At 37.8% G+C, this 12,637-nt stretch overlaps 3 protein-coding genes across 3 annotated transcripts; 2 read left to right on the forward strand and 1 right to left on the reverse strand.

Annotated features, from left to right (window-relative positions):
- Window positions 1–273: 273 nt before the first annotated feature.
- LOC103828329 (protein TRANSPARENT TESTA 9) lies at window positions 274–5,570 on the forward strand. The gene is made up of 21 exons (XM_009103936.3): window positions 274–577; window positions 1,097–1,148; window positions 1,227–1,303; window positions 1,375–1,508; window positions 1,600–1,696; window positions 1,779–1,836; window positions 1,936–2,044; window positions 2,147–2,270; window positions 2,383–2,569; window positions 2,651–2,973; window positions 3,101–3,189; window positions 3,262–3,332; window positions 3,414–3,521; window positions 3,616–3,681; window positions 3,806–3,943; window positions 4,035–4,140; window positions 4,218–4,289; window positions 4,360–4,418; window positions 4,535–4,694; window positions 4,767–4,933; window positions 5,041–5,570. The coding sequence occupies exons 1-21, from the start codon at window positions 525–527 to the stop codon at window positions 5,359–5,361; spliced, it is 2,571 nt and encodes an 856-aa protein (XP_009102184.1). The 5' UTR covers window positions 274–524; the 3' UTR covers window positions 5,362–5,570.
- Window positions 5,555–8,202, reverse strand: LOC103828328 (pentatricopeptide repeat-containing protein At2g19280). The gene is made up of 2 exons (XM_009103935.3): window positions 7,833–8,202; window positions 5,555–7,725 (listed from the first exon to the last, which is right to left on the reverse strand). The coding sequence occupies exon 2, from the start codon at window positions 7,698–7,700 to the stop codon at window positions 5,610–5,612; it is 2,091 nt and encodes a 696-aa protein (XP_009102183.2). The 5' UTR covers window positions 7,701–7,725; window positions 7,833–8,202; the 3' UTR covers window positions 5,555–5,609.
- LOC103828377 (60S ribosomal protein L14-1) lies at window positions 7,867–9,381 on the forward strand. Its single transcript, XM_009103982.3, has 5 exons — window positions 7,867–7,878; window positions 8,202–8,294; window positions 8,569–8,698; window positions 8,789–8,901; window positions 9,121–9,381. Exons 1-5 carry the CDS (start codon window positions 7,867–7,869, stop codon window positions 9,175–9,177), a joined length of 405 nt encoding a protein of 134 aa, XP_009102230.1. The 3' UTR covers window positions 9,178–9,381.
- Window positions 9,382–12,637: the final 3,256 nt, after the last annotated feature.

Raw genomic sequence — 12,637 nt, forward strand, 5'->3', positions numbered from 1 at the left:
TTTATACTGGTTAAATAACATTTTAAATATTTGATTATAAGTTACGTTGAATTAGGGTAATAAATAAATACAATGAATCTAATAATGTAAGATATAAGTAAATATTTTAAATAAATAAAGTTAATTTTAATATTATATAATATAATATTTTTTTTGAAATTAATCGTAATTTTAATTTATGCATAACTAAATAATTTTTAAAAAATTATAATGTATGAATAATTGTATTCAAATAGCAAGCATATAATTGTATGACAAAAAAAAAATAGTGTACTATTAGAAAATGAGATTTATAAGAATTACATGGACAATTGAACCCGACCCGACGCCAGCTCAACGCCCACGTCGGTGCTTCTATTCGCAAGACCGACCGTCAACACTTGTATTTTGTTTACCGGAAACATCTAAAGCGTTCCACAACAATTCGAATTCGAATCCGAACCGGAAGTGGAATCGGATTTCATCTGTGGTTTTGTCGGAATGATCAAGAGAAGAGTGAAATCAGAGGATTGATCCGAGCAATCATGTGGTTCTCCTTCTTAAGACCCAGAGATCGATTCTCCTTGGTCGAACTCAGGTTTAATAACTTTTCGACTGATCAGGGTCGATCCCGCAACAAGTTTCATTTTCTGATGTATCTCTCTCTGTGTTGTCTTGTTGTAATCCTGACTAAGAACACCAATGGTGTGCAAGAGTCTTAACCGATTAAGTGTGTATAAAAATTGTGTTTGGTTGAGAGGGTTTTTCGTTGTAGTCTCTTTGGAATTAGAATTGGCTGTTTGCAGTTATTTTTTTAGGGAAGGTGAATCTTTGATGGCTTGAATGGTCAACCTTATCGAATTTGTTGGGGTCAAAGGTCCTCCTTACCTTGTCCATAAGGGAATGTCTTGTTTTCGAAGTTTCTTTGAGTTCTTAGTGTACAACAGTATTTTTGTTCGTTGATTCCATTCCACCAGAGGACGAAGCAGAAGTTTTTAAATTTTGTTTTTTATCCAAGGGTCTATTAGGAGAATGAATTGTTTTCTGAATTTCATTGAGAGATCTTGTGTCGACAGTAAGCAGAAGAGTTGAAACTTTTGTTGTTGTTGTTGTGTAGGCATCTGACGGACCAGTTAAGGAAATTTCAGATAGTGAACGATACTAATAAGGTCAGTCCTTTAATTTTAGCAACTTTGACTTAGCCTTATTGCTTTGTTACGATTTGATCTTTTTTTACCATTTTGAAGGACTTTGTTGTCGAGGCACTGAGATCAATCGCGGAGATACTAACCTATGGCGATCAGCATGATCCCTCATTCTTTGAGTCAGTCTTCTCAGTCAACCCCCTTAATTTCCTATTGTGGCATATGCTCATATTTCGCAATTCCGTTGCAGATTTTTTATGGAGAAGCAAGTCATGGCAGAGTTTGTACGTATCTTGAGGGTTAGCAAAACAGTAGCAGTTTCTGTTCAGTTGTTGCAAACCATGAGTATTATGATCCAAAACCTCAAAAGTGAACAAGCCATCTGTGAGTTCATCAGATGCTATATATATCTTCTTTGATGATTTCTCATCATGATCATAGTCTATTGACGATCTTCTTTTGAAATTCCTTGCAGACTACTTGTTCAGTAACGAATATGTAAACTATTTGATAACATATACGTTTGACTTCCAACATGAAGAGCTTCTATCTTACTACATATCCTTCCTAAGGTACATTTTTTCCTGCTGTTGTATCGGCTTTAGGAAGTACTTATCGACTGTCTCTGATAACTCTTATGTTTTCTTTACGTAGAGCTGTTAGTGGGAAACTAAACCGGCATACGATATCATTGCTTTTGAAGACCGAGAACGTGAGTATTCTTTAAGTTTCATGTTCTTTTTTACTGGTGCAAGTCCTTTATAGATTTTTTTCTTTCTGCTGTATTTTAATCCTGCGTTTCTGCGTCTAGGATGTAGTAGTTTCTTTTCCTCTTTATGTCGAAGGCATCAAGTTTGCATTTCATGAAGAGAACATGATACGCACTGCAGTTCGTTCCCTGACTCTTAATGTATATCACGGTAAGTCACGTATATTAGCTCTTTTGATTTGTAGCTTGTATGGTAAAAGTACTCGGAGCTTTTTTAGCATCGTTTCTGATGCCTTAAGTTTTGTTTTTGCAGTTGGCGATGAATCTGTGAATGATTATGTAGTTAGTCCACCACACACCGAGTACTTTTCAAAACTAGTTTCATTTTTCCAAAAGCAATGCATTGATCTAAGTGCAATGGTGTTGAACACTTTAGAGTAAGTATTTACTTATCATAACCCCTTTGCATCTATCTTCTTATTTAGTTTGTGTTTGATCCTTGGTAAATATTATTCTTCTGAAAGATTTTCCTTTTATTCCTTGCTAAAGGAGCCCATCCCCAGACTCAGGAGGAAAATTATTTTCTGCCGTTGATGGGATTGAGGACACCTTGTACTACTTTAGTGATGTTATCTCTGCTGGCATACCTGATATTGGGAGGCTGGTAACAGATCACATTCTGCAGAATCTAACTCTCCCACTTCTTCTCCCGTCTCTATGCTCTGAGACTGTAAATGTACAACATATCACATTTTCCTCTTAATTTCCTTCTGTGCTATTATGTTAGCCTTGTTAATTGGTTTTGTTGTTATTTCAGGATGTTTCAATTGATCCCATCACTTCTCTCTATCTGCTTTGCTGCATCCTGCGGATAGTTAAAATCAAAGATTTGGCAAATATTACCGCTACTACACTTTTCTGCCCTGTAAAAGCTTTCATTGCGAGTTTCCTAGTGAAGCCTAATAGTATCTTGGCTCCTGAACGCCCTAGATTTCGAAATGGGCATCCAGACAATGGTGTTACCGAGGAAGCAGATCAACAGTGTCCAAGCAATGCAGTATTAAGGGAGGATGGAAACTCCCACGTCTGCAGTGAAAGTACTACGAAAAGTATCTTCAACGATTCAGATATTACATTTAGGTAACATGTTAGCTAATAAAACCTGTACCAAGTTGAGTTAGTTGCTTCTTATTCTCTTTAACCGTTGTATGATGTTGTCTTTAATATTTTCCTTATATCTATTAAGCTATGTTGTTTTGGTAACTAGGGAGACCTTGCTTCAATATATTTCTGAGGGAGATGACGTGCAAGCTCAGGGTTCCTTGTTTGTGCTAGCCACTTTGTTGCAGACAAAAGGTATTGGCAGTGGCGTTGTGCAGATTCTTCTCGTCTTTTAAGTTTTTGATGTTTTACGTTCTCTTTTAATAGAACTTGAAGAGTCAATGCTAGATGCTTTCGGCATTCTTCCTCAGCGTAAGCAGCACAAAAAACTTTTGCTGGTAAGTTTCTGTCATTATCCTTTGTCTTGTGTTTAGTATACTTTCTTAATTCAAAACTTAAGTGGTGGTGATCTTTGATAGCAATCTTTGGTTGGGGAGGACTCTGATGAAGAACAACTATTTTCACCGCGAAATGGTTCTATGAGAGATGGAAGTAGTGAACTTGATTGGTGTCTACGGAAGCTGGAGGTACTTGGCTGCATCTTCTTAAATTTCTTCCCATCCATATCTTTGGTTGTGTTATATATTGTGATTGACTTATTCATTTAAGTAACTTCAACAGGAGCAGTTTGGAGTATGCTGTTCATTGCGTGGGGCTGCAGTGTCCCCCCTTGTACATAGACATCAGGTAAATTATGAACTGTTTGTAAAACCCTAGTTATTAGCTTACGTTTTTCTGACAATCAATCTGCTAAAGCTAGGTTCTTTTTGTAAAAGCTATTGTCTTGAATTAATATAAATATGTGGTGTAGGTGGTGGATGCATTGGTCAGTCTTCTCTGCCGTGAAAACATATCTGCAGAAACATTATGGTGTGGAGGATGGCTTTTACGCCAATTGCTTCCTTATAGCCAGGCAGAGTTTAATCATAAACATCTGAAGATGCTGAATGTATGTTTCTTTCAAAATGTTTGTTCTGTTTGATATTGTCTCTCTCTCTCTCCCCACTCCTGACTATTTACCAGTTCCCTGCTGATATCAGGATTCATATGAGAAATGCAAAGAAGCACTAATCCGGGAGATCAAAGGTTCCTGGCCTGATCTACTCATCACAGTACTGCTTGATGAGTGGAAAAAGTGCAAAAAAGGCAAGTAAATAAGCAAAATGCTGCATATGTTGAACTTTGATTGTGAGATGAATCTGATACCAAATCTCTTTTGACAGTGATCGAAGCTCCATCTCCTCAAAAAGACCCTATATCTGTTATTCTCCAGCTGGATAGATTCTCTTCTAATGGTAGAATCTTTGTTTTACATTTTGTGCGGCTAGCTGATGATACATGTGGTTAACAGCAATTTTTTTACAGATAACACTGTTAGCGATTCATCATTCACAGCAGGTGAAAAATTGTGCGAGGTGGTAAAGGTTCGCCCATTATGTTCTCTGCTTCTCTTTATCTTTTTATACAAAATTCTTATAAGTGCTTGGCGTTAATGTATATGCTGCTACAGACATCTGATAATCGAGCCTTTACTCCTTAGGTTTTTGTGCTTCTTCATCAACTCCAGATCTTCTTGCTTGGTAGGCCCTTGCCAGAGCAGCCTCCTACCCACCCTCCTGCTGACATATCTGAAACGTCTCGTGCCACAACTTCTGGTTTGGATGTTTCAGTCCCAAAACCTGGCACCGAAGTGAAGCTAGGTTAGAAAATGACTCTCTTGTGCTTGCTTTAGTAATACATCTACCGTAATTAAAGTAAATTTCCCGGTGCAGTTGATGCTGTACCTTGTTGGATTGCCTTTGAAAGAGGCAAGGAACGTGAATTCTCGTTTCTAGCATTATCGTCTGGTGTCTCTGGTTGGATCGTCCTTGCTGAAAAGTCACTTTTGAAGCCCGATCACGGAATCGTCCGTATTGTTGCACCTTTAGCCGGCTGCAACGTATGTACTCACATTCACTGTTTGTAAAGATCACACACAAGCACAGAGATAATCATCATATGATATTGACATATAGAAAATGATCTATCTTTTGTTTGGTTTTTCAGCCCCGAATAGATGAAAAGCAACCAAGGTGGCTACACTTGAGAATCCGACCATCTACGTTACCTTTCTTGGATCCAATAAAGCGAGGAGTCTATAAGAAGCTCAAGTCCAAAGGTCTAGTAGATGGAAAATGGACAGTAGCATTCAGGAGCGATGAGTTTTGTCACTCTGCTTACTCGATGGTTGCGCATGAGATGGATCTACAATCCAGCGAGGTTGAAAGGAGGTTAAAGCCATTGTTTGAATTTGATAGAAACCAGCAAGATCAATCAACAATAACTTCTGACGCCATCCCTTCTTCAACTTCTTCTTCTTCCGGCTGATCTCATTTTGCATTGCATTCATAAACGGATAGATAAATCTTCAGTCCTTTAGAGCAGCTTCCATGAATTCTTCAGGCTTATTTTTTGCTTATATCTCTGCAATTTCTGTTTGTTTTGTTTAGCTTTTATTGATTCTTTTTGTAACGTCTTAGTGTGATACCATTGTATATTTGAAAGCGCAACAATCCATTAGTGAATTTCAACTGTTATCACTGAGAAAAAAGCTTTAATCATCAAAAAATACAGTGTTACTTGGCACTATTTGCTACAAAAATTTCTTCAAGTAACATGGATGCATGCTTCTCTGAGTTCACACCACTCTTTCCCTCAAGCCCCACAACAAGTGCTACATAGGTACTCTCATTTGGAACCATTCCCCTCTGAACCATCATACCAATCAACTCACATGCTTTCTCAGTCTCTCCTACACTGCAATATCCATGGATGAGAGTATTATACAAAACCACATCAGGCTTCAACCCGGCATCAAGCAACTTATTAAACAACACCATAGCATCACCCATCCTCTGCGCTCTGCAGTACCCATGTAGCAACGCACTGCACGTTACAACATCAGGCTGCACTCTAAGATCAGCCATGTAATGCCATAGAAGAAACGCTTCCTGAAAATCCCCCTTCTTAGAAAACCCACCAATCACATCAGTGAATGCCAACACACTTGGAACAAAACCACGTCTGGTAAGCTCATTGACAATACCATTTGCTTCATCAACATATCCTCTAACGACCATGCTATGTATCAAGATATTGTAGGTTGCAACATCTGGAGAGACACCAGCAGATCTCATTCCATCAATAACCTCAAAGACTTTATTCAGCTGATGAGTCTTCCCATACCCATTCATTAGATTATTATATGTAACAACATCTGGCACCAACCCCTCAACTTTCATGTTCCGAAACAAAGCTTCTGCATCACCTACATTACCAGACTTGCTGCAACCACCAATAAGCAGTGTATACGTCGTTAAAGACGGCGAGTTTCCGCTTTTCAACATGGCTCCAAAACATTTGAAAGCTTCATCTATTTTGCCTAATTTACAGTATCCACCTATCATAGTAGTATAACAAACACAATCAGGGAGGAGCCCCAACTCAAAGATCTCCTGAAACACGGTAGAAGCTTTAAGCATGTCTCCCTCGGTACATATTTTCGACAGAAAGCTACTGTACACAAAAATGTTTGGTCTTAGACGAAAATAATGAATGAGCTTAACTGCTTCCTCTGGCTTTCCTGCTTTACAGAACCCATCTATAACACAGCTCACTGATACAGAATCCTGAGAGATACCAAAGAGTTTGAGATTAAACAACACTGAAGTAGCTTCTTTTGGAAACCCTGCCTTACATAAACTATGAATGAAAACGGTGAATGCCACAATGTCTGGTTTGATTCCATACTGTTGTTTCATCTCCATAAGCAGTTCCCAGGCTTTATCAAAACTACCATCAGAGCAGTGTTTACTAATGAATAAGGTGAGCACAGCAGCGTTAAGACGCCTTCCTCGGCTAATCATGTGTTCAACAAACTCCCTAGCTAACTCCAAACCGTTGTTAATCCGTAGAATCTCCTTGAGCAAAGAAATACAAACCCCTCTTGAAGGAAAGATGCCTAACTGATCCATCTTGTAAGCTAGTTTCATGGCTACGTCTACTTTCCTCTCTTTAACACAACAATCAACAAGCATGCTAAACACAGTCTCTAGAACCTCACGGTCACCACGAGTTTCGAAAAGATCATTCATGACTAAACACAATGACCTCTCTTCTCCATCGGATCTCTTCTTCACCAGATGGAGAAGCATGTCAACAGCTCTGAAATTCATGTTTCCAGATACCAAAATATGAACCATACGGCAGATAGACCTGCTTGAATGCTCAGCACCAATCCACAACTCTGACCACTTAAAGAAGTAAAGAGCAATAGATGCATCAGAAGTCTCTGCAAACAAATCATCCAAAATCCTAATGACTTTGTATTCATCAAGCTCGATACTAAACTCACTCTCAAATCTATGTATCCAACTGTGCTTTATAAGCACGTTCCTGATAGTTTCAACAGAACTATCAGAGACTTCAATGTGCTTCAGAGTCGTATCAAAGTCTTCACCAAAAGGCTTACTGGAACGAACTCCAGTGTTTGAAGCATAATGCCGTGATGCAAAGTGGGTTGTGTTACCAGAACCACTATGAAGTAGTCTTGGGTTGTTATAATCAGCCAGAGGAGGATGAAAGAGAAAGGGCGTGGACCAGATATATCGAAAAGCCTTAGTTCTCGCAAACCCAGAAGACTTGAGTATTGAGCTTGAAACCCACATAAAGTGGTCAGAACCCAGTAGTAATCTGAACAAGAAAATAACAAACTTTATGTCAATTTGTGACAAAAAAAAAAAACTGGTTTAGACAGAAACCCAATAACATCAATTTCTCATTGTCGAAGTTCGAAATACCTTTTGTTACAGTTTAGATGAAGCACATATCATCATGTCAGAAATGGTAAGCGAAGCTTTACACAGTGTCTTGTCTTACTTTAAATCGTCCGGAGGGATAATGGCAACGGGGAATAGGTGGCCGGAGCAGAGGTATACATACACTCACTATACAGAGAAGATGGAAGATGAATCCGAATCAAACCGGGCTTCCTAAACCAATAACCAAATATGGGCCCTTATTTGTGGGCTCACTATTCGAAATTTAAGGCCCAATACTAAAACCTTAATTGACTTTCTTCTCTTAAAAGTAAAAGCCAAAAAACCCTAATCCTCTTTTGCGTCCCTACAAGTTTATACTCAAGTTGTACTCACAGATTCTGCGTATAGGCTTTCAAGAGATACATCGAGATAGGGCGAGTAGCCCTCGTAATCTTCGGAAAGGACTACGGGAAACTCGTCGATGTCGTCGACCAAAACAGGGTAATCCTATCTCTATCTAAGCTTTCGTTTTGATTAGACCCTTTTAGCTCACATTAGCGATCGTAGATTTTGATTAGAGTAAAGAAGTCTCAGTTGAAGTTTATAGATCTGAAAAAGGTTCTGCCTTTATTGTTTAGAGTTATGTAATGAAATTCACTTGCTTTAAAAGATGCAATTTTCAGCCTGCATTTCTCATAGATCTGTTTGTTCGCAAGTTACATGTATGTCTTCATTGTTTGTGGTTGTCTTTTAATTGTTATGCCCGTGTGTGTAGGCTCTTGTGGATGCTCCTGACATGGAGAGAATCCAGACGAATTTGAAGAGGCTTTCTCTTACTGATATCGTCATTGATATCAACAGAGTTCCTAAGAAGAAGATTCTCATTGAGGCTATGGAGAAAGCTGGTTAGTTCGTCTATAGTACATACTTGTGTGTTATGACATTGTAAGTGTCTTGCGTGGTCGGTCATCTTTAACGTTTATAACTTTTTGCAGATGTGAAGAACAAGTGGGAGAAGAGTTCATGGGGAAGGAAGCTGATTGTGCAGAAGAGAAGAGCTGCCCTCAATGACTTTGATAGGTTCCAGATCATGTTGGCCAAAATCAAGGTCAGTTTCCATCTCTGTTTTGCTGCAATGAATGGTCCTTTTACCCTCCATGTTTGTACTCGAAAGATCTAAAGATGTTAGTTCAAATAGCTTGTTATATCTTAGAAAAATGTCAAACCTTAAAACCAGTTGTATGATTCTAGTGCTAAGCACGTAGTCATTTACTTGTCTTGTTCACTCTATTGAATGTTTTTCTTTTTTTGATATGTTAATTTGCAGAGGGCCGGTGTGGTGAGGCAGGAGCTTGCAAAGCTCAAGAAAGAAACCACCGCTTGATGGGTTTTTTGAGATGATCCTACGCCTTGATATTTATCTTTTGTACAAGTTTGAAGAATTTTGCAAATGATAGTTCAGAACTTGAAACCTTTTTTGCTGGTTTAGACATTTATCGACCTCTTGTTGTATCTGAACTAACCCAAACTGAGTAGTATTACATTAAAAAAAGCTATAAATTTATGGGAAGTTTACTCAAACATTACATATTTTATGACAACGGACTAGAACCATACAAATTTTTTATTTATTTATTGCTATTTCATATAACAAGCATGTCCTTTTTTTTACGTTATGAGAAAAAATTGTAAATTTACGTTATGAGAAAAAAATGTATTTACAAGAATGCCATTAATTTTTAATGCCACGTAATTAAAAATCCGGTTCCACGTAGGAATTTAGGTCCTTGTTTTTATTAAGACAATCGTAAAGCGCTGTATATGTCGTTATGACAATCTAAATCAGTTATTTCACTTACTTATACAAAGTTATATTTTTTTAACAATTAAAGTCCCTTAAAGTTATACAAAGTTTCAAATCCAATGCATGCGACTGTTGCCATGAGAAGTCGTGTAGAAGAAGTCGTATCTTCTGGAGCCGTCTATCAAATCACTCTTAAATGGAAGAGTTACAACTTGTAGTTGAGGTAATAAATCATTAAATAACAGAAATTAAAATTATTAAATATTAGCATTTTAATTTATTATCTCCGATAATACTTCTTGCTATCATTTCTTGCAAAATATAACCATATAATATCTAAATTTCATAAAATTTTACATAGTTTCTTATATTTAGACTATCTAAATAGTTAAAGTTTTGCTTAGTTTCATGATTCTAGACAACTCTAAATCAGTTATTTCACTTACTTATACAAAATTATAAATATTTTATGTTATACAAAGTTTCAAATCTGGAAGTATCAAATCCAAGGCAAGCGATTGTTGCAGTGACAAGTCGTGTCTTCTCAAGGCGTCTACTTGTAGATGGGTCAGAGGATCATTATCACTTTCTCCAAATAAATTTAACGGGAATACTTTCCATTTACTTCATAAAACGAATATCTCTCCATTTACTTTATTAACGAATATCTCTCCATGGCGAACTTCAACTTGGCTTCTCTCTCTCCTTCCATGCTTCACAAGATTCTATCCAAGGTAGCAACAACCAGTATCCGGGACTTTGGTTGTGCAAGAGTTGTTTGCCCCGGGTTTAATGCAATTGGCAGAGAATATTATTTTTACAAATCTGCTGATCTCATTTTCTTGAATGACTGGTTAGATCAGGTCAATGCTGTTAGAACATTCAGGCTTAAGTGCTACCAACTGGGTAATCCAGAGGCCATCTACTTGCAAGGTATGTATGAATACTTCATCCTTCATTTACTTGATGAAGGAAGGGAAAAAATTCATCTTGCTGGTGAGAGATGATGCTTGTTGGCCAAATATGTAGATGGTATGATGAACTTAGCATTTAGCATTGATCATAGAGGATTGTTTCACAACTATCCTGATTTTACTCGTGAATATGCTGACCATATGTATCACATGATCACTAGTTGGTCGCTCTCTGGCCATTGAGGTTACGGTAAACCTGAGATGTTTATGTCTCTATTGGATAGAATAGATCCCAACGTCTGCTATGATTGCTAGTGCTCCGCAATAATAGAACCAGTGTTTGTAGTCTTCATAGATGGATCAAGAACACGATGGAAATGCGATCGTTGTTTCTGGTAATGTGCAGCTTGGGACCTCTGCAATGAAATTCAATTGACTGCTCGTGACTGGCCAATTGGAGATTAGTTGTCTGTTTATGAGTTATGACATATAATTTTTATCTATTTTTGCTAAGTTTATCTAAAATACATTTCCTAATGTAATGTATGTAAAGTATATTTCCTAAAGTAATATCTCTACTTTTCCTCTATAAAATTATCTTTGTTTATTTTAACTTCAATAAAAGAACATATTGTCAATGTAAAAGATACAATCGAAGAACATATTGCCAATGTGTTTCAAAAAAATAAATGCCAATATAAAAAATACAATCAAAATTAGTTGAAATTTTTACTAAGTTTTACAGTTACCAATAGTGCGACTTAGTTAAAGTTTTATTAAGTTACAAAGTAACGCAAATGATTACAGTTACACCAATTCTTACTAATTTTTTCGGAAGTTATGGAGAAACAAATCCAAATTTTATGGGCAGGTATGGATGGTCCGCACCAATACCATTGGTTGGGTTGTAATTATGCAAGTCCCTTTTGGTTTCGTGGTTTTTTACTTATTTATCGAATTTAATTAAAGATTTATTTAATTATTTTTTTGGGCAGAAGTACTGGAGAAATTTTTTTCCTGATAGGAACACTGGAGTAATTGATTCCCAAACGGAATCCACAGGTCCCACCAAAAGAATGTGGGACTTAGTTTCCTTCCCAATTGAAATCCTTATAAAACTTAGAGCCTTGATTCGCAACTTTAGTAATTTCCTAAACATCCAAGAATCTAATAACTTAATTGAGCTTCCCTGACAAGTCAGCACCTCTCTTCCGGACCCCTCACCTTAGAAACATAAAATTTTAATTTATTTATGACCAAAACACTTCATTTTCTTCTCTTCAATTTGGTCAACTTTAAATTAATTTCCCATCATAATAACTAAAACCCTATCTACCGGAAAAAATATATGGAAGCAAGAAACAGGCCTTTGCGTTCATCCAAGAACGTCTAATGAATCGGATTAACTCCTGGTCGGTGAAATTGCTTTCTAAAGGTGGCAAAGAGGTCTTAATAAAATCTGTAGCCCAAGCCCTCCCGACCTACATTATGTCATGTTTCCTTCTCCCACAGGATATCATTCGTAAGCTCACAAGTGCCATTTCTCGCTTCTGGTGGAGCACAAAAGATAATAATCATGGGCTGGATTAGATTGCTTGAAAAAAAATTTGTTCCCCACAAGATAAGGGAGGTTTAGGCTTCAGGGATTTTAAAAACTTTAATCTCACATTACTTGCGAAACAACTCTGGAGGCTCATACAATACCCGAACTCTCTCTTGGCTCGCGTACTAAAAGGGCGTTATTATAGACTTTCAAACCCGGTAGAGGTTAACAAGGCGAGAAATCCCTCATATGTCTGGCGTAGCCTCATGGCTGCTCAACCCCTCCTGAAATCCGGCCTACGGAAAGCGATCAGAGCTGGGCATACGACATTGGTTTGGTCAGACCCATGGCTCCCAACGTCACCAGCACACCCACCCATCCCGTGCGGCCCTTCCTTCAACCCCTCGCTACGGGTTAGCGACTTGTTAGATCCTCATTCGCACCAATGGAAGCACGAGCTCCTACGCGAACTAGTCGTCCCTGAGGACATTCCGTATATACAAAGTCTCCAGCTGACTCGATCTCCCCGAGGCATTAACTACTGTTGGAACCTCACCAAATCTGGTGTGTACTCGGTCAAATC

Source organism: Brassica rapa, chromosome A07 (assembly GCF_000309985.2).
Source record: "Brassica rapa cultivar Chiifu-401-42 chromosome A07, CAAS_Brap_v3.01, whole genome shotgun sequence".
Lineage (NCBI taxonomy): Eukaryota > Viridiplantae > Streptophyta > Magnoliopsida > Brassicales > Brassicaceae > Brassica > Brassica rapa.